This window comes from Rhinolophus hipposideros (assembly GCF_964194185.1).
Source record: "Rhinolophus hipposideros genome assembly, chromosome: 25".
Taxonomy (NCBI): domain Eukaryota; kingdom Metazoa; phylum Chordata; class Mammalia; order Chiroptera; family Rhinolophidae; genus Rhinolophus; species Rhinolophus hipposideros.
Genome location: NC_138071.1, coordinates 23,134,657 through 23,156,750, shown reverse-complemented (window position 1 = coordinate 23,156,750; position 22,094 = coordinate 23,134,657). Strand labels below are relative to the sequence as shown.

At 53.8% G+C, this 22,094-nt stretch overlaps 2 protein-coding genes across 14 annotated transcripts in view; one reads left to right on the top strand and one right to left on the bottom strand.

The window, feature by feature from the left end:
• Positions 1–3,156: 3,156 nt before the first annotated feature.
• On the top strand, positions 3,157–17,610 carry EPHA1 (EPH receptor A1). Its single transcript, XM_081038387.1, has 18 exons — positions 3,157–3,283; positions 4,224–4,288; positions 8,093–8,374; positions 9,293–9,689; positions 9,916–10,071; positions 10,384–10,728; positions 10,894–11,021; positions 11,263–11,413; positions 11,858–11,954; positions 12,168–12,226; positions 13,027–13,152; positions 14,038–14,223; positions 14,388–14,449; positions 14,571–14,777; positions 14,965–15,114; positions 15,370–15,563; positions 17,021–17,176; positions 17,257–17,610. Exons 1-18 carry the CDS (start codon positions 3,202–3,204, stop codon positions 17,333–17,335), a joined length of 2,922 nt encoding a protein of 973 aa, XP_080894513.1. The 5' UTR covers positions 3,157–3,201; the 3' UTR covers positions 17,336–17,610.
• Positions 17,611–17,695: 85 nt separating this feature from the next.
• Positions 17,696–22,094, bottom strand: part of ZYX (zyxin) — a 22,258-nt gene continuing 17,859 nt past the window's right edge. For 12 of the 13 annotated variants that reach the window (XM_081038738.1, XM_081038741.1, XM_081038742.1 and 9 more), the window contains 5 exons: positions 20,385–20,505; positions 20,071–20,240; positions 19,778–19,956; positions 18,850–18,970; positions 17,696–18,248 (listed from right to left, as the gene is read on the bottom strand). In XM_081038738.1, coding sequence (XP_080894864.1) covers positions 18,144–18,248; positions 18,850–18,970; positions 19,778–19,956; positions 20,071–20,240; positions 20,385–20,505 — 696 coding nt within the window. In that variant the 3' untranslated portion in view covers positions 17,696–18,143. The remainder of the gene's footprint in view (positions 18,249–18,849; positions 18,971–19,777; positions 19,957–20,070; positions 20,241–20,384; positions 20,506–22,094) is intronic. The other variant, XM_081038732.1, reaches the window with a different exon arrangement.

The following is a 22,094-nucleotide window of genomic DNA, read 5'->3' as shown; positions in this document are numbered from 1 at the left end:
AAGCCTGGGGCCAGAGATGGGATTGACTATAAAGGGCTCAAGAGAACGTTTTTTGGGTGATGAAAGTGTTTGGTAATGTGATTGAGGCAGTAGTTACCAGGGAGTATGCATTTGTTAGAACCTACTGAATTGTACACTTGAAATGGGTGCAACTTATTTTATGCAAATTGTCCTGTAATATAGTTGCTTTTAAAAGAAAAAAAAAATGAATGTCTTAGTCATACTCTGGGACTAGTTAGTTCCACTCTCTAACCCCGGAGGCCTCAGTAAGGAGTTCAAACCTCAGTAAGTCATAGTATTGTGGAGACACAAAAAATAACTTTCTTCCCACCTCCTAAATTCTTACAGCTGGGCTAATAATCAAATTACACGAGACAGATTAAATTTATTAATTTTAATATCTTATGGGAGATATCTTATGGGAGTACCATAAGATATCAGACCCGAAGATGCGTTGGACAGTTGAAGTTTACCTGCCATTTTGGACAAAGGAGAAGGGGTGGGGAGGGGGGCAGGGCCTGAGATTTGAAAGGGAAAGCAGGCAATTCAAAGGTAGACAGGAAAGAGCAAACATGTGGCAAATAAATTCTTGCAGGCCCACCCAGAAACAGTGGGACAAAAAGGGAAGTTCAACAAGCAGGCTTTGCCAGATTTCTGTGCCTGCCACATTTAGTTTATATTGTGAAGCTAAGGTAATGTTCCCTTCCCTTAACCAGGTTTTTCTATCTGAACTCCTTTAGGCAGGTAAGGGGGGAGGGTATCAAAAGTACTTTCTAAGTCTTTTGTTTCTTGATAACCAACTCAAAATCAATATCCCAAAAGGTATATTTTGGTATGGCAAAATGTTGACTTCCATCATTCCCTCAGCACACGAACATTTGTTCAGTACCGTACAGTTAGCAAAACACTTTCTCCTCTTTTGAGCATCACACACCCCCACCCCCATGACGTGAGCATGATTAATGCCATTTTATAGCTAAGGAAACAGAGACGCAGCATGGCTGAAAGAGCTGGCCTAAGTCTTCTGACTCTGGATCCCACGTTTTTCCTGGAAGTGGCCTCAGCGATCACCCAGTTCTAAGGGAACTCAGGTGAAGAGTGTAAATAACTTGACAAAAGCTGCACTGCTAGTTAAGACAGAGGCCAAATGGAAGGTGTGCCTCCTCCCACAACAAACAGAATGAGGAATAGTCAATTGGAATCATGCTGAATGGAGCTAGAAGGTAGGCTTTCGTTCCCCTTTGCAACACTTTCAGACCCGGGGACAGAGAAGCAATCTTAAACAAAAGCAAGACTCTCCCTGCCCAGAGCAACCCCCACCCCACCCCCTTGAGTCCCAAGGGTCTTGTAACTTTAACAAAACTACAGCAATGTGCACATGCATTACCTCACCACAGTCTGGCTGATTTCCTAGCAGCAATTGTCCAAAGCTTGCTCCATTTCCCCCCTTCTGTTGGCTGTGCACCCTTCGCCCATTCCTCCCCGCTGAAATCACAAAGCTCTGACCCCAGTGAGCCCACAGGAGCCTCTGCCTCCCCCCCTCCAGGCCTTCCATTAGAAAGAGTCCCCTGGTGCACCGTGGTTGGGTCCCGGGGCCCCTCTGTGCATATATTCTACAAGCATGTATATGTGTGGGAGGGAGAAATGTGATGGTGTGTACAGAGGGGGAATCCGGGGAGAATCACAGGACTGTTGATGGGGGTAAACTTTGGGGACAAAAATTGGAGGGCGGGTGGAGGGAAGATTCCATTCTGTTTCTTTTCTGTTCAATGTAAAATTTCCAACTAATGTACATGGGTTGCATTTATTTATTTATGCCAATGAGGATACTCTGTGTTGGGACATTATGAGCCCTTTCCTATATATATATATATATATATATATATATATATATATATATATATATGGTATGTATTACTTTCTGAAAAAATTTTTAAAAAAGACAGGCACCTAGAATGCACCGTCTCCCTTCCTCCACAGTGACTAAAACATGCAACAACTTAAACAATAGAAAAACTATGAATGATTCACCCAAATGAGATGGAGCCAGGGAGGGGTGTAGGAAGGAGGGGCCCCAGGAGTGGAACCCGCTGCCAGTTCTCAGTGAATGCATCACTCCCCTTTGAGCCACTGTTGCCCCTGTTTTTCACCTTCACTGGGGTCCGCTGCCGCCTGTCATTTTAGTCATCTGTGTGCTTGTCCTAAGTCCCAACACTCCTCAGATTAATAGTTTGTTTAGGGCATGGACTGTCTTACGCTTTTGTGATGCTTTCAGGCTTAATGCATGGAAAGTAGAAACTGAATAAGCAGCTATTAAATATAATGTAAGGCTGCGTCCAAGAGGGTGGGAAAGCCCTGGACTGACATCACTAGAGAGGGCTAAAGCAGGCCTGGATCCCTTCCGTCTCTACCACTGGTGCTCGGAACCTCTCAGGTTCCTCTTGTCTGCTCTGTAAAGAGCATGGGAAGTTCAAACTCCTTAACGAGTTTACCAGGACCTTCCCAGCTCTGGCCCACACCTGTCTTTCTGCCTGGCTCCCAAGATAAATCCTGTGCCCCAGCAGTCAAACTGGTCCCTGCGCCACTCCCAGAACGCACCTTGAGGCTCCCTGCTTTCAGGCCCTTGCTCTTGCCTTTCCCAATCTCTGCCACTGAAAACCCAACTCAGACGCCTACTTCCTGCAGACTCACCTCAAGTGCCCGGCCAGCCGAGGTTGCTCCCTCTTCCAGCCTTCTAAGGGTTGGACGCCGCCTTGCATTTTGGTCATTACGCCTGCCCCACTGAAGCACCAGCCCCTGCCTCCCCCGGTGTCTGTCACAGTGCTGGGCCCCGAAGAAAGAAAGAGGGAGGAATGCAGGGTGTAGTTGAAAGCCTAGGTAGAATTAGGCTAAAGGCTGGATGGAGACTTGGTTGGTAGGGTTAGAATTAGGACTGGGTTAGTCAGTTCCTCATCCCACCCACGAGGCGGCGCCCGCAGTCTCATACCTGTCAAGACGCCCCCGGTTTTTGAAGTTTATTACCTGTCCAACGAGTTTCCTTCCTGCCCTACTGTCTCTTTAAGAAGGTGATCCAGGTGAGGCCGGGACTCCGCCCCCGGCGCTGGCCCCGCCTCCCACCCCCGCCTGGCCCGCCCGGCCAGCCCCGTCCTCGAGACCTGGCGCAGCTGTCCCGACCGCGGTCCCAGGTCCCGGCCCCGCGCCATGGAGCGGCGCTGGCCCCTGGGGCTTGGGCTGCTGCTGCTGCTCTGCGCCCCACTGCCCCCGGGGGCGCGCGCCAAGGAAGGTACAGACCCCCGCCCCCAACCCTGCCTCCCCTGGCCCGGCCGGCACCCCGCTCCAGGAGCCGGCATTCCTGAGGAGGCCTCTCCTTGAGCCCCCCTCCAGCGCTCTTGTTTTGTCCCGCCGCCAGGCTATCGACTGGGCAGGCCAATCTTTGGTCTTTGACCCCAAACAGCTGCTTTCCCGGGCGAGTCACCCCCGCCCCTGCTGGGCAGCAGTTTACACCTGCGGGTGGGGTGGAAGGAAGCGGCGGCCAAACCCCCACCCCAGCTATCGCGGGGCCCCTCTTGCCCAGGCAGCCCCAGCCTCAGATGCCCAACGCAGACATCTGCACCCTCTGAAGTCCGAGGTGGGAAGTCGCCCAGTGCTAACCTAGGGACCCACGGCTGGGGCAAGGGTTAGGAATCGGGGTGCAGCGGTTCCCAGATGTAGAGATCAAGCCTGATATGTGAAGGCTTGCCCACCTTCTTCACCCCTACTACCCCCACTTCCCAGACTCAGAGCTGTACCCCTCTCCACACCCCCAATCATAGTCAGAGCAGGCCCTTTGCCAGTGGGTGGGTCCCCTCTGAGTTCCCCTGACCACGTCCTGCCCACTCGTGACCCCCAGAGGCTGGGCAGCTTGCTGCCCATGCACCCTTCCATGCTGCAGCTGATGGGTCCCCCACAGAGTCAGAGGGTGCACATCTTCTGTGTGGCAGCTCTTCTAACGCTTCCTGCGTTGACTTTGGTCAGAGATCTAGCCTTCCAACCCTTACTCCACTCTGCCTTCCTCCCTTCACACTCCTGAGGAAGACAGACTAATTACTCCCGGGAGCTCTTCACAGCTGTTAGGAACAGGATGTTAAAGCCTGGGGGCTGGGGGACTCAGAGTGAGGAATGTGGGTTGCATATGTGGGGCCTCTCCCCCAGAGGTGACAGGCCCCTTTCCTCTACACCTTCAGTCACTCTGATGGACACGAGCACCGCAGAGGGAGAGTTGGGCTGGCTGCTGGACCCAGAGGATGGGGTAAGTGCTAGGGGAGGGAAGGACCCAGGATGGCTCAAGGCTGAAGGCCAGTGGGAAACGGGGTGGAGAGGTGGGTGGAGGAACGGAGAAAAGAGCTGGAAAAACTGGAAGTGTCTCCTCTGGGAGGGGGAGGGGAGGTGAGTCACAGCCTCCTGAATGGGACTTGGGGGGGTGGGGGAGTCAGGCTTCACCCCATGGGGAATGCTTCAGTCCCTGGCTCCTCTCCTCCCTCCCCTGTGAGGCAAGGCTGAATACTCCTGAGGAACTGGGGAGAGATGAGCCCACATCATGGGGAGGGAATGGACCATCCTGGGGATGGTTGAAAACAGACCGAAACAGGAAAGTGTCCTCAATCTGAGGTTCATCTTTCCCAATGGAGTTGCATAGATAGGTTCCAGGGGGTCAGGGAACCCCATAAAAATGTATTCAAAGTTGTATACGTGTGGCTTTTTTTTTTCTGGAGAGGAGTGCCAGAGTTTTTATCAAATTTTTCAAAGGGTCTCCTTTTTTGACTCCCCCAAAGTCAAAAGCTGCCTCAATAGAGGTCCCTGAGCTGTTGGCACCTCCTTTATCCTCCCCAGTGCAGGCACACCATACATTCCAGCTGTCTGAGTTTGTTCCAATCCCTTCTTTCCTTGGGTATTGCTAAAACCCAGAGAGCAGAGGTAGGATCTTCTGAATCCTAGGGAGCACCTATCTGCCATTTAGCAGAGCTGCCCAGGAAGCACAGGAGGCTGGCCCAGCGGCCTAAGCCTCCAGGACTCTGGCCTCAGGCCTTTCGTCACTCTGGTCCTAGACCCTGTTCTCTGGGGGTCCCCTTTCCCCTTTCCTACTCCAGTAGGAATCAGGCCTCTATTTCTGGAGTTGGGGTGACTTGCTTTCTTTCCCTCTGGGTCCTTGGGTCCTGGCTCCTCTCTCAGCTCTCCCACTGAGTAGCCTGTAATTAGAATTAATAGACTAAACCATAATGTATCCTACAGGAGGGGCTGCTTGGAAAATCCTGGATTAGGCCAGCCCTCATAGGCGCCTCATCTCATAAACCAGCTAATCACTCCACAAAAAGGGCTGCAGGTCCATCAGCTGGCTCCCACGGGCCTCCGCTGTGCCCCTGCCACCTCCACCCAAATAACTCTTCCCTAATTGGGCTGGAGTGGAAGCCGGGCAACTTTCCCAGTTCAGGCTCAACAGCAGTAAGAGGGCAAGAAGACGGCAGCAGTCACACTCTCCCACTGTGTCTACCTCAGACCCCGTCCTCCTCTTCATCTTTTCAAAACACGCACACTCAGGTTCAGGCTCCCCCAGAATGTACCCACCCAGCAGCCATCCCTGCCTGAGTGGTAAGTGAAAGGATCCTGGGCAGCTTGTTCTCCCCATCGGTCACCACTGGGAGAGACGAGTTACAGCTGGGAACATCTGCTTCTGGCTCCAGCTGCAGGGGTGGCAGTCTAGCTAACAAGCTGCACATTAACCACCCACCACCCTCCCACCTGCCCCCCGTCACGTGCCTTCCACTTGGCTTCCCCATCACAGCTTCGCCTTAAGAACAGGCTCTCAGTGTCTTCTATCATCCCAGCTTCAGTGTCTGGACACCCCCTTGCCCAATCTGTGAATTCCCTAACATAATGCCCAAATATGCCCCTGCCCCTCCCCACCCCAAATTGATAGTTAATGGTGCTTTTTCTTGTCTTTCCCCAGAACTGAGAGTAGCTATGAATGCCCTTGCTATTATAGTGGATTAAAATCTCCTTGGGGAAGTGAGCTGTCTAAGGGCCTCTTGGTCTCTTCTCTATAAAATAAGGGGATTGCAACCAAAATATCAATGGAATATTTTGTAGAATGTGGGAGACTCTTTCTTAAGTTCATCTGGCAGAGAAAATACTTAAGAATGGATGATGCTTTTTTTGGAAAAAAAGAATAATGAACTGGGGGATTGTCCTACAGACACCAGAACATACTATCTACATCAACTATAATTAAAACGTGTGGCATTGCACAATAATACTTAGGTCAGTGGAACAAAATAGAAAGTTCAAAAACAAACCCGCGCATGTAAAATTTTAGTATGTGATAACACTGGAATTGCAAATCAGTGTGGAAAGTCTAGACTAGTCAATAAATTGACAATTGAATGTCTACAATTGAAAAAAAAAGAAAAAGAAGATGGTAAAGTTACACCTCCACACTATATACACAAAAAAATAAATTCTAGGGAGATTAAAATCTAAACCTAAAAGCCAAACCTACAAAAATATTAGGAGAAAATATAGAAGATCTTTATAAGTTTAGGATGGGGCAGCTTCCCAAACAAAACACACAACCCAAAAATCATAAAGGGAAAGGCTATAAATGTTACTATATAAAAAGTTTTAATATATGTCAACATCAAAGACATTAGCAAAGTTAAGTGGCATGACAGACAGGGAGAAACATACATTTCAAGCAAATGATTAATGTCCATAATACAAAAAAAAAAAAAATTCATCCAAATGAACAATCAAAAGATAACAATATCAGACAAAGTTACACATAATTGCATAAAATTACAAATAGCCAGTGAGCAAAAGAGAAACATACAACCTCCTCTCAAAGAAATGTAAATTAAAACAGTGTTTTGTCTAGAAACTTGGCCAAAAGTAAAAAAATCATTAATATTCAGTGTTGATGAGCTTTTGAGAAAATTAGCCCTCAGGCATTGTTGGTGGAAGTGTAAACTGATAAAGCCTTTTTGGAGGACAATTTGGCCTTATCTTATGTATAATATGTTTACCCTTTGATATAGCAGTTCTACACAATAACACTTGTATGTTTTTTTAAAAAAACTTTTATGTTAAACACACACACATGAGAGAAACATTAAAACATTTCTCTAGAGGCACTGAAGATGGTCTGGAAAGTTTTACTCCGATTGTGAAGAGTGGCTCCCTATGACAGTGGGCTGGATGGATGAGAGAACTTTCACTTTTTAATATAAGTTTTTGTTCTTTGATTTTTTTTTTATAATAAGCACATAGAAGCATAATGATTAAGAGCATAAACTCTGGAGCCCAGAATACCTGGGTGCACGTCCCAGCTCTGCCTCTTAATAGCTGAGCATTTTGGGCGAGTCCCTTAACCCCACTGTGACTCAGTTTCTTCGTGGAAAGTACTTACCACTGTGACTAGCTCATGGTAAATACTATTAGTTCTAGCCGTTATTAACTAAGTTTAAACATTCTTTTAATTTAAAAGAAATGAAAGGGGTTGGACTGGATGGTGTCTAGAAGTCCAGCCAACTCTGTTGTTGATTTTGATAGTGGCCCTTACTGGAAGGCATATTATATGGAGAGGGTGACATTCCCTTATACAGAAGAGGTCTATTATGCTGCTTCTAGCCTCCTCCAAAAGCTCAGGGCCCTCGATATTAAAACACTCCTCTTCTCTAAACAAATAGGCACAAAGATTTTGTGAATGAGCTTTTGCTACAGAAATCTGCCATTGGGTACTTGACAGCACTGTTGATGAAATAGATAAAAATTGGTGCTCGTTCTCTTGCAGCTGGAATGGGCTGATCGAAGGGAAAAGGGATGACGATGGCTACGTACGGGTGGGAAAGGAGCATTGTCTTGCCCACCCTCTATCCAAATAAATCCCTGACTGTAACACTTCATCCACTCTCTGTCCTGGGGCTGAGGGGTGGGCAGAGGCAGGACAAGGAGTGTGAACCCGGGGGACACTGACGCCAGCTTTCTCGCTATCAGCTCTAGAAAATGATGGTTTGGGGAGCAGGTGGTGACTTGGAGCCTGACTCTGACTTTCCTCTCACAGTGGAGCGGGGTGCAGCAAATCCTGAATGGGACACCCCTATACATGTATCAGGACTGCCCAGTGCAAGAAAGCGGAGACACTGACCACTGGCTTCGCTCCAATTGGATCTACCGAGGGGAGGAGCCTTGGCGCGTGCATGTGGAGCTGCGGTTCACAGTGCGGGACTGTAAGAGTTTCCCTGGTGGCGCCGGGCCTCTGGGCTGCAAGGAGACCTTCAACCTTCTGTATATGGAGAGTGACCAGGACGTGGGTGTTCAGCTCCGCCGGCTCATGTTCCAGAAGGTACTTTTACCCCTCTGTGCCATTCCGGTCCGGACGCTGATCTCTGCCTCACTGCTGTCCGTGTCCCTGCTCAGCTTACGAAAAAGAGAAGGTGGCAGAAACAGGAAGAGAGTCTAGGTGTTGACTAACCAAAGAAATCAGAAGAGCCGGATTTGAGTACTTTTTCTGTGGTGTCCCGACTTTGGGTGTGTCACTTACCCTCTCTGAGCTTTGGTTTTCTTGTCTGAGAATAGTGATAACAGTGTCAGCCTCGCCTACTTCAGAGGCTTTTCAGGCATCCATTGAGATAACAGCTTGCCGTGGTGGAGGCTGGGAAGTGGTGTGTCAGCTTTTCAGTATCCACCACGCACTTGCGTGGCACCTCCCCATGCGTATTGCTGGGTTTGTGTCAGGAGATCGTTCCTTGCAGTCTCTTTCTCTAATTCCGTCCCTGTCTTTCCTACTCAGGAAAACATACCGGAAGGGCAAAAGAGTTCAGAGCACGTGATTATAGGGTGTACGCACATTTTCTTCCAAAGATAAGATGTTGTAAAGTTTGTTATTAGTAATAAATTATGATATACTTTATAACTGATTACCCCATTGGCACTCACACGGACAACACCTTCCAATAGCAGAAATGACGTGGGTCATAGCTGCACTACGTGGGTTGCAATCCTGGCCCCAACAGAATGGCCCCCCTGGGTAGCAGCTGTGTGATCTCCCGCAAGGTCTCTAACCTCTCCTGGCCTTAGTCTCCTGTCTGTTAGCTGGGGATGGCTACCCGTCCCACCTCACAGGGTTATTGCATGGACTCAACAGCATAATGCATGTAAATGCTTAGCCCGGTAACTCACGTGTCATGGGCCCTCGGTTTCTGGTTGTGTGCTTCGTTTCGGTTACGTGGTCGCTCCCCTTGTCCCCCTACCTTTTCCCCAGGTGACCACGGTGGCTGCAGACCAGAGCTTCACCATTCAAGACCTTGCCTCTGGCGCTGTGAAAATGAACGTGGAGCGCTGCTCCCTGGGCCGCCTGACCCGCCGTGGCCTCTACCTCGCTTTCCACAACCCGGGGGCCTGCGTGGCCTTGGTTTCCGTGCGGGTGTTCTACCAGCGCTGTCCCGAGGCCGTGCGCGGCTTGGCCCGATTCCCTGACACTCTTCCCGGACCTGGCGGGTTGGTGGAAGTGACCGGGACCTGCTTGCCCCATGCCCAGGCCAGCCCCAGCCCCTCGGGTGGTCCCCGTATGCACTGCAGCCCGGAAGGCGAGTGGCTGGTGCCGGTGGGGCGGTGCCACTGTGAGCCTGGCTATGAGGAAGGTGGCGAAGGATGCCTTGGTAAGGAGACTTGAAGAGGTGCTGGCAACCAGCAGAGACCACTCCGGGGAGGGGGACAGTGTCAGGGGTGCCAAGAGAGGGAAGGAAATCAGAGATTATTAAACTGAGTGTCGGAGGGCCCCAGAGAGACGCATGCAGGGGTGTTTCTGGTACGAGGGATGGAGAGGGGCGATTTCTACCTGTAAGAGCACTAGACAGCCATGGCTCTGCTGGATTGTCTTTCCAGCCTGCCCCAGTGGCTCTTACCGGGCGGACATGGACCCATCCCATTGTCTCAAGTGCCCCCAACACAGCACCGCCGAATCTGAAGGGGCCACCATCTGTACCTGTGAGAGTGGCCATTACCGAGCCCCCGGGGAGGGCCCCCAGGCAGCATGCACACGTGAGTCCAGCAGCAGGGCCTGGCCATCTGTGAGGCGGTGTGGGACCTTGGCTGAGCCCGCCTGAGGGTGGGCATTTCCCAGAGCTTATCAGATATTGGAGACTGACTGTCCAGGATGTCATGTCAGACACTTGAGGACCTTCCCCTGTCCCCTGCCCCCCTGGAAGAATGCAGAGCCTGGGTTACACTACTTTTCCTCGGTAGGAATCAAATCTCCTGGCAAGACCTTCAGAGGACTTCAAGAATTGGGGTGGTGGGAAGAAACGAGGGCCAGAAGCTGAGGCTCTTACTGATGGCCCCTTTCTTCCACAGGTCCTCCCTCAGCCCCTCAAAACCTGAGCTTCTCTGTTTCGGGGACTCAACTCTCCCTGCACTGGGCACCCTCTGCAGATACGGGGGGGCGCCAGGACGTGAGATACAATGTGGGGTGTTCTCAGTGTCGTGGAGCAGTGCTGGACGGTGGGCCCTGCCAGCCCTGTGGAGGGAGTGTGCGCTTCTCCCCGGGGGCCAGCGGGCTCACGAAGCCTGCCGTGCGCGTCAGCGGCCTTGAACCCTATGCCAATTATACCTTTAATGTTGAAGCCCAAAATGGAGTGTCGGGGCTGGGCAACTCCAAGCACGCCAGCACCTCGCTCAGCATCAGCATGGGGCATGCAGGTGAGGGGTCTGAGGAGGGACTGGGCCTGGGGAGGGGCTGGGCCTAGAGGAAGCCAGAAGGGCTTAGGACCACAGGGACAAAGTGATGGGCAGGATACCATTGGAAAGCTACTCAAGTTATTTCTTCTTTCCTTCTAAATCCACTGGAACCCTCTGGACTTTCAGAGTCACTGTCAGGTCTGTCCCTGAGGCTGGTAAAGAAGGAGCCACGGCAGCTGGAGCTGACCTGGGCAGGGTCCTGGCCCCGCATCCCCAGTGGGAACCTGAGCTACGAGCTGCATGTGCTGAACCAGGTGAGAACGCAGCTGAGAGATAGTCTCTGTCGAGGCCTGGCACACCCCAACATTCTAGCCTGGGGTGCAGGATGGGGGGAAACTGCCCAAAGTGAATCACACGGCTTTCTGGGGACCAATACCCAGAACTCTGCCTTGACCCTTCCCCAGCCCGGCCCTCCCCACGTGCTCCCAAGGCTGCCCATCACCTCCGCCCGGTCTGGCTCGGCATGGCCCAGTCAACACGAGTCCCCATCCACAGGATGAAGAACGGCACCAGATGGTGCTAGAACCCAGGGTCTTGCTCACGGAACTGCAGCCAGATACCACATACATCGTCAGAGTCCGAATGTTGACCCCCCTGGGACCTGGCCCTTTCTCCCCTGACCATGAGTTTCGGACCAGCCCGCCAGGTGGGTGCCTAGCCTGTGTTCTGCTCCAAACACACAGGCACCTGTCATGCTACTGAGGCCTTCTCAGACCCTGTTCTAGTCAGTGACCCTTCCTTTCCCTCGACACACACTCCCACACGCACGCAGAAGCTGCCTCAGGGGGAGAGCCCCACACAGACTCACACCCCTCCCCAGTGATCCCAGACGCACCTTCCGATACTGGGTACTGCCGGCCAGCATCCCATCAAGTCTCCTAACCGCTCAGTTAGTGTTCAGTGGCAGGCAGCCCACGCTGGCAGCCCCGTGGGAGGCCCCTCCACATGCTCTCTCGTATACAGTCCCATCTCCCCAGTTAGGGGACACACGTGAGGCCCATGGAGGGACCGCTTCTGGGCTTGCCCTTCTGGCCTCCATCATCCCTGTGGACTCGGAGCATCTCAGACTTCCTACCCCCGTGTGCCACAGTTTCCAGGGGCCTGACTGGAGGCGAGATTGTGGCCATCCTCTTCGGGCTGCTGCTCGGCGTGGCACTGCTGGTCGGGATTCTCGTCTTCCGGTCCAGGTATTGCTTCTGCCCCTCCCCAACCACCATCCTCGGTCCCTCTGTCTGGTCAGAAGCCCCTGAATGCAGCCTCCACGACCCTCCCATTCCCTAATACCAAAGCTCCACTGTGTCTCAACCTCCACCCTGCACCCTGGAAAAACTCAGCCGGAGCCCACTGGGCCCCTGAGGTGGTCCTGGGACCCTGAAGAAGCTGACCCCAATCCCCCACAGGAAAGGTCAGAGGCGACGGCAACAGAGGCAGCGTGATCGTGTGACCAACATGGAACGAGGTGAGTGAGGATCACCTGTTTTTTGGGAGGCGCCACTGGGATGGGACCGAGAGACCCACGTTTGCTGGGCCAGTTCTGGGGGCGCAAGTGGGCTCTATTGTCTCTAGGCTTCTTGTCTTTTGCCACCTAATTAACTTTGGTTAATTAACTTTGTACTGAGAGCACCCCAGAGGCTCTGTGCAATTGCCTGCTCAAGCTGTTCGTGCAACTATACCCACGCCCGGGCTTTGGGCAGCCTCCCCATCCGGGCTGGCCAGGTGTGTGGGCTGAGGCTGGGCGGGAGGGAGGCTGCTTGGCAGGCTCCCTGACGTCCTCGGAGGCATGTGGGCTTCCTGCTGGTCACTTCATTAGGTGCCCCACAAAAGGGGCAGTCTGCGATCCATCCAAGTAATGGGGCGGTGTGAGGCTTGTCTGGGAATGTGAATGAGGTGTGAGTTATTGGAGGAGTATGGTGAGCAGGGGGGAGGAGGAGGGGCAAAGAATTTGAAGCCTGGGTCAAGCAGCCACAAGAAGATTGGGTAACCCGAGGCCATGAACACGCTTTTGGGTCTGGGTTCTGGCCCACTGCTCTGGGCCTGGGGGCGGGGGGCGGGTGAGGACACAGAAACTTTGCGCATAGAGAGGAGGAAGAAAAGCTGGCTTCTTGCTGAGGATAGAGACTTTCTCCCATTTCAGCCAGAACGGGACTCCTCAGGGAACAGAAGACTGAGAAGTCCGAGGTCTGCTGCTGGCCCCTCCCCCATTACTCCTGAGCCCCGAAGTTGGAGCTCCTGTGCTGAGCCTTCCTGTTCTCCCCGCAGAGGACAAGCTGTGGCTGAAGCCTTATGTGGACCTCCAGGCATATGAGGACCCTGCCCAGGGAGCTCTGGAGTTCACCCAGGAGCTCGATCCCACCTGGCTGATCGTGGACACTGTCATAGGGGAAGGTGAGCCCTCTGGTCCGTCTGGGGGCCACACAGAGTTGCCAGCCAGCCGCTTCCTTCCAGCCCTTCCCTGCAGAGCCCAGCTGCCTCTACTCTGGCCCAGGGACTCCCAGATGAGTTCCCTCTCTGCTCGACCCTGTATCCTCCTTGAAGTGCTGTGGTCATTGTTACAGCCCCCTTATCAAGTGTCCTGGAGTAGCCCCTGCCTCATACACAATCAGGTTCTGTGGTTATGGAATTCCTGATAAAGAGCATTAAACACATCATGTTTGTCAATAGTGGACCACTGTGCCCAGGCTCAGGCGCTTCTCAGATGGTTCTCAAACGTGGGAGAGGTTCTGAGTCTCCCTTACCCCACATTCCACACCCCCAGGGCCGAGTGCCCTTGGGCTGCCCTGATCCTTGGGTCACCGGGGGAAATGGATCTGAGCAGAGAACAAAGCTTGGCAGTGTCCTTGCTGATTGTGCGGCCAAGCTGGCCAAGCTTTGACCAGGGGAACTTGCGGAAGAGAGGCAGCAATGGTCAGCCTCCCCAGTCATTTGTGTGCTGGCCCAGGACCAGCCTGCCCTTCATGAACACACCCCAGTGCCACCGCACAGCGTCCACTCACCCGGCATTTACTGACCACCCACTGTTAGCCAAGAACCGTGCTAACCCTGGAGACAGTGCTGAACAGGTTCCCCAGCTGCATTCCTGTCCCAGACTTCTGTCCCCTTCCCTGGGAAGTACAGCCTAGCTCTTGTCCCAGAAAGGGCACACCAGGTTTCTGATCCGAGAAGAAAAGAGAACTGGGGGACTGGAGGATATCGCTGCCTGTCTCCTGGGGTTGGGGGTGGCGAGGAGCCTGACAATGCATCGGACTATGACCTTGTTTTCTTTACACCCAGGAGAGTTCGGGGAAGTGTATCGAGGGACTCTGAGAATCCCCAGCCAGGACAGCAAGACTGTGGCCATTAAGACCTTGAAGGACACTTCTCCAGACGGCCAGTGGTGGAACTTCCTTCGAGAGGCAACGATCATGGGCCAATTTAACCACCCTCATATTCTGCACTTGGAAGGAGTTGTCACAAAGAGTATGAGGAGGGGCTTGAGGAGTATGCGGGGAGGGGAGGAAGGAGTGGGTGAGACCACTGGACGTGGAGGGGAGATGTGTTGCCAAGGCAGAGAGTCTGGTTCTGGTGGTTCTGGGTGGAAAGGGGGTGGAGGCTGCCATGGTGACATATGCTTTGTGTCTCAGGAAAACCCATCATGATCATCACAGAGTTTATGGAGAATGGAGCCCTGGATGCCTTCCTGAGGGTAAGGAGGGCAGAGGACCAGCTGGGAGGGAGCATGCACCATGGAACCGTGGGTATTGGCTCCTGGTCCTGGAAGAGGCGACCCTGCCCATCCCGTAAGCTGCCCACTCACCCTGCTGCAGGAGCGGGAAGACCAGCTGGTGCCTGGGCAGCTGGTGACCATGTTGCTGGGCATTGCATCTGGTATGAACTACCTCAGTGACCACAATTACGTCCACCGGGACCTGGCCGCCAGGAACATCTTGGTGAGTCAGAACCTGTGCTGCAAGGTGTCTGACTTTGGCCTGACCCGCCTCCTGGACAACTTTGATGGCACCTACGAAACCCAGGTGAGAGCCCTGTACTCACCGTGCACACATTCGCGCACACAATTCATGCCACACCTACAAGCACACATGTAGGATGAGCATGAGATGCATGCACATGTGGACACGATGCCTTCCCATCCCTTTCCCACAGGTGTTTTTTCACCCATCCTCCATGCCCTGAATCAATCACCTTTCTGTGCCTTATTAGGGAGGAAAGATCCCCATCCGATGGACAGCCCCTGAAGCCATTGCCCACAGGATCTTCACCACAGCCAGTGATGTGTGGAGCTTTGGGATTGTGATGTGGGAGGTGCTGAGCTTTGGGGACAAACCCTATGGGGAGATGAGCAACCAGGAGGTGAGCCCGGTCTCTTCGCCCCAGTCTTCTCCCCAAATCCTCTCATGCCTCTTTCCTGCATGTATCCTTGTTTCTTCTTCCTGACCCACAGTTTTTCTGCCCTTCTGTCTCCTCTGGTCCCTTTTTCCTCACGCCCTCTCTTTCCTATTGGTCAGGAAAGTGATCCATTGCAGGGATCTTGTGTGAACAGAGATCGGTTGAGGGCTGCCAGGTTAGCTTCCTACCTTGGGCCTTCCTCCCCTCCCCCCGCTGCAGGTAATGAAGAGCGTAGAGGATGGGTATCGGCTGCCCCCTCCCGTGGACTGCCCTGCCCCTCTCTATGAACTCATGAAGAACTGCTGGGCGTACGATTGTGCCCGTCGGCCCCCCTTCCACCAGCTGAAGGCACATCTAGAGCAGCTGCTTGCCAAGCCCCACTCCCTGCGGACCATTGCCAACTTCGATCCCAAGTAACCATGCTGGGGAGGGCAAGGCGATTCGGAGGGCAGATCTGGGAGAAGGGAAATGGGCATTTGGCAGTGTCCACCAGGGGGTGGGCCTGCAGAGCTCCAGACAGAGTCCATCGCATGAGGCAGGACCATAGCCTGCGCCCTCGGGGAGAGGCCACCCCGGATGGAGGAGGTACTGTCCTGTCCTGGGCAGCTCAAGTTTGATAGAAGAAAGGAAGCAAACACTGAAAACAAAAACTTCAGATAGCAGCAGTGCTTACAAGCTGATACCTGCCCCAGGGGGCTTGGTCACTTCGATTGGGGTGGGAAAGACAGAGAAACGGGCAAGCGATGGACTGTGGGACGTCCGAGAGGAGCAGCCTTGTGGGGTCTGGGAAGGCTCCCAGATCACATAGCCAACATGGGTTGGGGAACTGAGGGCAGGCTGATTGCAAAGAGCAGGGGGACGGCAGCACCCACTTCAGGGACAGTGGCCAGACCGAGATGAAGCTGGAGAGGTGGCAGGGTCAGTACAAGGAGAACCCTTGAGAAGTTTGGACTTTATCCTGAGCACAGAGAACTAGTAACCAATGTTTTAAAACTGTCCATGGGAGGGACATAGTCAGAATTGCATTTTTATCAAAAACATTGCCAGGATGTGGAAAATGAACTGGTGGTGGCATTGAGGCGGGGGAGATAGGCAAAGCTGGGCTTCAAATGCTTTATCGGGCAAACCAGCCCTGGCGAGCTGGCCTCTGTATCAAACCACCATATATAACCTTGTTTCTGGGAGAAAATGTGCTCCAAGTTCCAACTTTTGAAACTATCTTTTGGAGTACAACTCCCTTGTACACTGGAGACTGCATGTGCTAATCTTTTTGGAATGTTGGATGTTTTTTCCCCCAGCAGATTTACTTTGCTAATGGTTTTTGGCTCTGGCTGGCTTTAGTACAGGAACACTCATTGTATTGTAGGTGTCAGAGTGCAAGAATAACAGCCAGGGTTGGAGGTGGCAAGTAGGGGCTGCTCCCAGAACTCAAGGGGCCACCCTCACGAGAGGCAGGACCACAGCCGGCTTCTGGGCCTCTGCTCTTGCCTTCTGCTTCCTCCCAGCTGGGAGAGAGGATGCTTTTGTGTCTTAACTGGCCACTTCATTGCAGATGGGCTTTGTGGTACGCTCGTGTGGGGACTTTCAGGGAAGCCACCTCCCCCAGGTCTATCAGTGTAGCCAGACTGAGCCTGCCCACTGCTGTGAGTGTACCAGGAAGCAGGCCAGGAAATGGGTTCACAGACAATAGCCAGGCTAATCCACAAAGTCTAGATAATCTCTCTGCTCAGACACCAAGTTGAATTTTGGCCGCCATGCTCACAGGCTGAGCCCCGGTTTCAGGAACGCCAGGGGCGAACTGGGGATGGGAAGACCAAAGATAGCCCCTGCCTGTATTTCCAGTGTGACTGAGGTAGCCCGTGTCCCACAGGCTGACCCTTCGCCTGCCCAGCTTGAGTGGCTCAGATGGGATCCCCTATCGAAGTATCCCTGAGTGGCTGGAGTCCATCCGCATGAAACGCTACCTTTTGCACTTCCGCTCAGCCGGGCTGGACACCATGGAGTGTGTGCTGGAGCTGACGGCGGAGTGAGGACCCTGGGGGCCGGGCAGCGGAGGGCTGCTGGGCTTTGAGCTCACACACTCATGACCCCTTTCCTTGCCCACAGGGACCTGGTGCAGATGGGGATCACGCTGCCAGGACACCAAAAGCGCATTCTTTGCAGTATTCAGGGATTCAAGGACTGAGCCGTCTCTTCCCCCACACTGTCCTCAGGGAGCAAGGGTGGGGCCATGGTCGCTCAGGCCCCTTCCCTCAGCCTACCAGGCCTTGGTGCTGCTCCTGCCCCCTCATCCCTGCGGAAATGGCCTCTGGAGGCTGGGAGCCTGTTTTAAAAAGGGAGGTGGGGGTGGAAGTAAAAAGGTAATTGTGGGAGGGAGCTGGGGGAGGGTTTAATATATATATACTATATATATAGACATATACATATATATTTTTGTAAATAAACAGGAGCTGAATTTTCACCCTTAGCCTTGGTTTTTTTATCCCTCCGTCTCTTCCATCACACCCTTGAGGGTGGTAGCTCAAAAGAGTCAATTGCCAAGAATTCTGGAAAACAATGTTTTTTTATTTGTAGCTGCAGCCACAACCTGGCAGCACGGGGGTGGGTGGGAATGTCCAGGCCAGTCAGCCCAGCCCAGCCCAGCCTCCCCGAGGGTCAGGGTGGCTCCTGGCCCTAAGAACGCGGAGCAGAGGCTGCTCATGGGCCAGCTGGGGGCATTGGTGCAGCAGTGAAAGCAGCAGCGCTCAACCTGGCGCCATCTCAGGTGGGGTACCTAGAGGATGGGGGGAGGACAGGAAACCCTGGGCTGGGACTCCGGGGGCCCTGGATTCCGGATGGGGATACGGGGTGGGTTTGGGAATGGAGGGAGGGGCAAGACATCAAAAATAGTGGAGGGGGCAGGGCAAGTGAAGAGCCGGGTGGTTTCAGTGTGGGTGGTCCGCTGATGGGGAATGGACTCAATGGACTCGCGGTGGAAAAGGGCCAACCCTCACTCAGGTCTGGGCTCTGGCAGTGTGGCACTTCCGACAGAGCACGTGGCCGTCCAGGGGGAAGCAGCCATTGTCGTCCGCCTCTATGGACAGCGCCTTCCCACAGTCCTGAGAGGCAGGAAGAGGAAGGACACCCTGGTGAGAAAGGGTCCTGTGCACCCCACTCCCCCGTTTTTACATGAGGAAGGCCAAATGCTTTTCAAGTAATGGCCCAGAGCTGGCGTCCTCACTGTGTCCTTTCCCTCCCTCCCCCAGCCACCGCCACACCCCCACTCCAGGGCTATCCCCACTTCTTCTATTACCTGCTTTCACTTTTGTTCCCTAGGCCTTCCTCAGGAGGAAGGGCAGTGGGTAGAGCTGCTTCCAAACTGTCCACCCCAATAAAGGACATCGGGCTTCTCCCACCTGTCTCAACTCCATTCTGACTTTTCTTCCTCATCTAAGCCCCCAACCCTGCCACAACAAAGCAAGGCACCCTTCCCTCCCATTGGTCAGTACCCTTTCTTGGTTTATCCGCAGCTGAGTGACCCCACAGAAACCCCACCCGCCTTTTCCTGCCGTGATGGAAGCACCTGGGCTGCGCAGGCCTGGGTACTGCCACTGGTCACTCTCAAAACTACATCGATCTCCAGGCTGGCCCTGTCCACCACCTCGTCAGTCAGCGAGCAGTGTCCCACCTCCCAGCCCCGGGGGCCACAGGGACACTGACCTCACACTTGTAGCACTTCATGTGAAAGTTCTTGTCCAGAGCGACCACTCGCACAGTCTCCTCGCGGCCAGGCTCAGGCATGATGGGCTCAGCACAGACAGAGCACCTGGGCGCGTACTGCCTGGAGGGCAGCAAGTGGGGCACGAGTCAGGATGGGGCACCGGGCTCTCACCGGAGCGCAGGGAGGAGATGGCGGTGGCATGGCAATGGGCACACTTCTTTACCCGCCTTGCCCCACATCTCGAGGTAGAGAAAGCCCAACAGAAAAGCTTAAGACCGGCCACCGTAACTGAAATTTCCCACTTTACCCTCCTAAAGCCACATCCACACTGCAGTTCTGCAGAAAACATACCAAGAGGTGCCCCTCTCATCCCATCCCTGTAGCCCTGACCCTAGCCCACCGCCCCACACCACACAGGTCCCTCTACCCGACTATTGGGGCGGAGTACAGAGGGATGTCAAGTCCTGGCCCAGGGTGGAATCCTGAAAATGCACACCTCAGACAGAGGTGGGAGCCAGGTTCTGCAGTTTCCTTGTACCACCCTTTAGCCACATTACAGGATTTTCCACTAGCCTGACAAGTAGCCACCTTGTAAACATTGTTTCTAAGGGGAAACCAGAGTTCCAAACAGCTGATGTCCAAAGGAACGTTTAGAACCTGGCCTGTGTGTGAAATGAAGTCACTCCAGCACACGTTGCTGAACACAAGACCACACCCAAAAGAAGCCTTGGCGAGCCAAGGGCCGGGGGACTGGCCAGCAGTAAGCCTGGCTACCCAGGTCTAAGAACGACAGACAGCTACGTCCAGATAAGTGGGTCTCCGCCGTCTGTAGATAGGTTGTACGGCCAGAAAGTAAGGTCAGGGGGTTAGTAGCCCGGCTTCCAGACAAACCACAGTTGGGCCCAGAAGGTGGTGGTGGGTCCTCACTTGTGGTAGTCAGGGACGCAGTGGGGCCGGTTGGCCTGGTCCACAATGAAGGAGGTACCCTCCAGGGGGCAGGCACAGACCACACAGGTGAAGCACTGCGGGTGGTAGGCTTTGCCGGTGGCCCTCAGCATGCGGTCAGTGATGGGCTGCCCACAGGTGTTGCACTTCTCCAGGGTGTCCTGAGGAGGTAGCAGTAGGAGGTTGGCTGGGAACTGGCACCCAAAAGTCTGCTGCCAAGGCAGGTCTGCCCCATAGCCATCCCACCCCCTAGCTGAGCCACACCAGTGACTCACAGTATAGCAGCCCTCACAGTAGGGTGCCCCCTCCAGGCTGTAGAACTGCTGTCCTTGCAGCTGATGCTCACACTGGTGACAGGTAAAGCAGGTGATGTGGAACAGCTGCCCCAGAGCACGAACGGCAGGCTGTGCACGTGCCAGGGGCTGGTGACACCGGCCACAGGACTCTGGGAAGGACAGAGAAGATAGAAATAGATCAGAGAGAGGACACAGGCTTGCAAAGGATCAGCTGGCTCAGACAGGGAGAAGACAGGCACCAGCCAATACGGTAATGGAGGGGCAGACGTCCCAACAGAGGACGGTGGGCTCACCACTGACGGCCACGTTCTGCTTCTGAGGATGTTCCATGTCCTCCATCAGCTGCTGGGTCAGCTGTTCCAGCTCCTCCACCTCCTTCAGAGTCAGAGGTCCTGGAGCCCCAGGGGAGCGCACCTGAAACCGCAACACTTTCTTCACACTCTCTCAAAGGTCACCGCCCTTCAAGAACATTCCCCAGTCAGCTATCCACTTTCTCCCAAGAAGGACTAACTCACCCCCACATTTCCCAGACACTGAGGTTTGACCCTGAAAGTTCCTCATTCTCCCTCCCCAACCCCAGCACCAGACAAATAAGGGAGAGGGGATGACTCTTCCACCCACTTTGCCCAAACCCCCCTGGGCAGCCACAGACAGGCCAGAATGACTGAGCGAGCGGACGGAGGCCACACACATAGCAGCTCAGGTCACAGAAGCACCGAACACACCAGGCCACGCATCAACTCCACAGAGCATGCTCAGACATGGCCCCCCATGGAAGAGGTCGGCACGCGACGGCGTGTGAACCCAGGTGCACACACACCTACCCGTCCCGCCGGCTGCTGAGCAGCCCTGTCAGCGTGAGGATACAACACAGGCGGGAATCACAGGTTAAACCCTCAGAGCTGTCTGCAGCAGCCCAGCCCCCAGCCCCCCACACAGAGGTCCTGGGGTCCCTCCTGAGAGTGGGGTCTGGGCTACCTGACCTCACTTCCTCCCCAGTAGGCCTCAGAGAAGGGCCTATTCTAGGCCAGCTCACCCATCCTATTTAGGGGATCCTGAGAGATCTAGGGACGGGGGTGGGGTGAGGCTAAGCGTACTGCAGGAACCCTGAAAAGTACCAGGAAGAGGTGACGCAGGGGCCTGCATCAGCATTGCCATGAGATGCTCCAAGAGGAACACTGGGTGGTCTTCCCTGTTACTGGGCCACTGAATGTTCTCACTGCCCATGCCTTCGTTCCCCTAACACGGGGAGTCTGTCTCCCAGCTACCTCCTCCTACAACCACCTTGCCCTAAGCCCAGGCCCCATCTCCCTCACCCCACCTGTATCCAGAGATGCATCTGCTCGAGAAGCAGACACACAGAAGCCCCAGCTCTTAGCCATTTTCCCCATAGACTCCTGCCACCTCCTGCCCTTAATCAACTGCATCCCCTGTGAGTCCTCTCTGCAATGGAAGCTCACCTTTTCTTCTCCCAATTTTTCTTTCCCTTGGGGACAGAGAAAGGGGACTCAACCAGCCCTTGCTCTCTGGTGCCACTTTAAAAGCCTGTTGCATTCTTTAAAGTATGAACTATTCATACACCTCAGCTCCCCATGGGTTTCCATGCTCCTTCAGGACATACTCAGCCAGTTGGTTTTCCCTCTGCCTGCCAGCATGTATGTCACAGTTTCAACGCCGATGGTACTCAGACCTCTAGCTCAACCCCAGTGGCTCCAAACGCCCCTCCATGTCAGGCACTTTCCACCATGGGTCATCTTGGACCTGAGGTTCACGGTTCTCTCTACCTCCAAAACCCTGGACTTGACCCCCTAACCATACCTCCTCCCTGCCCCTTCCCCATTTAGACCCACTGAAGGAACCTACTCAGAAAGGCTTTCATTCCTGGCCTCTCAACCCTTTCCATGTGTGTCTCCTCAACCCCCATTCCCCAACCCGCCTGTCCCCTTGATCATCTATTTCTACAAGGCTCTCTCAGCCACTCTTGTCACCCTCATTTATCTGGT

Excerpts from the sequence above, each read along its gene's own strand:
- EPHA1 (XM_081038387.1), top strand. The coding sequence starts at position 3,202 with ATGGAGCGGCGCTGGCCCCTGGGGCTTGGGCTGCTGCTGCTGCTCTGC. Across the intron at positions 9,690-9,915 it reads AGGTGGCGAAGGATGCCTTG|CCTGCCCCAGTGGCTCTTAC; the intron begins GTAAGGAGACTT and ends TTGTCTTTCCAG. Across the intron at positions 11,022-11,262 it reads AGCTGCATGTGCTGAACCAG|GATGAAGAACGGCACCAGAT; the intron begins GTGAGAACGCAG and ends CCCCATCCACAG.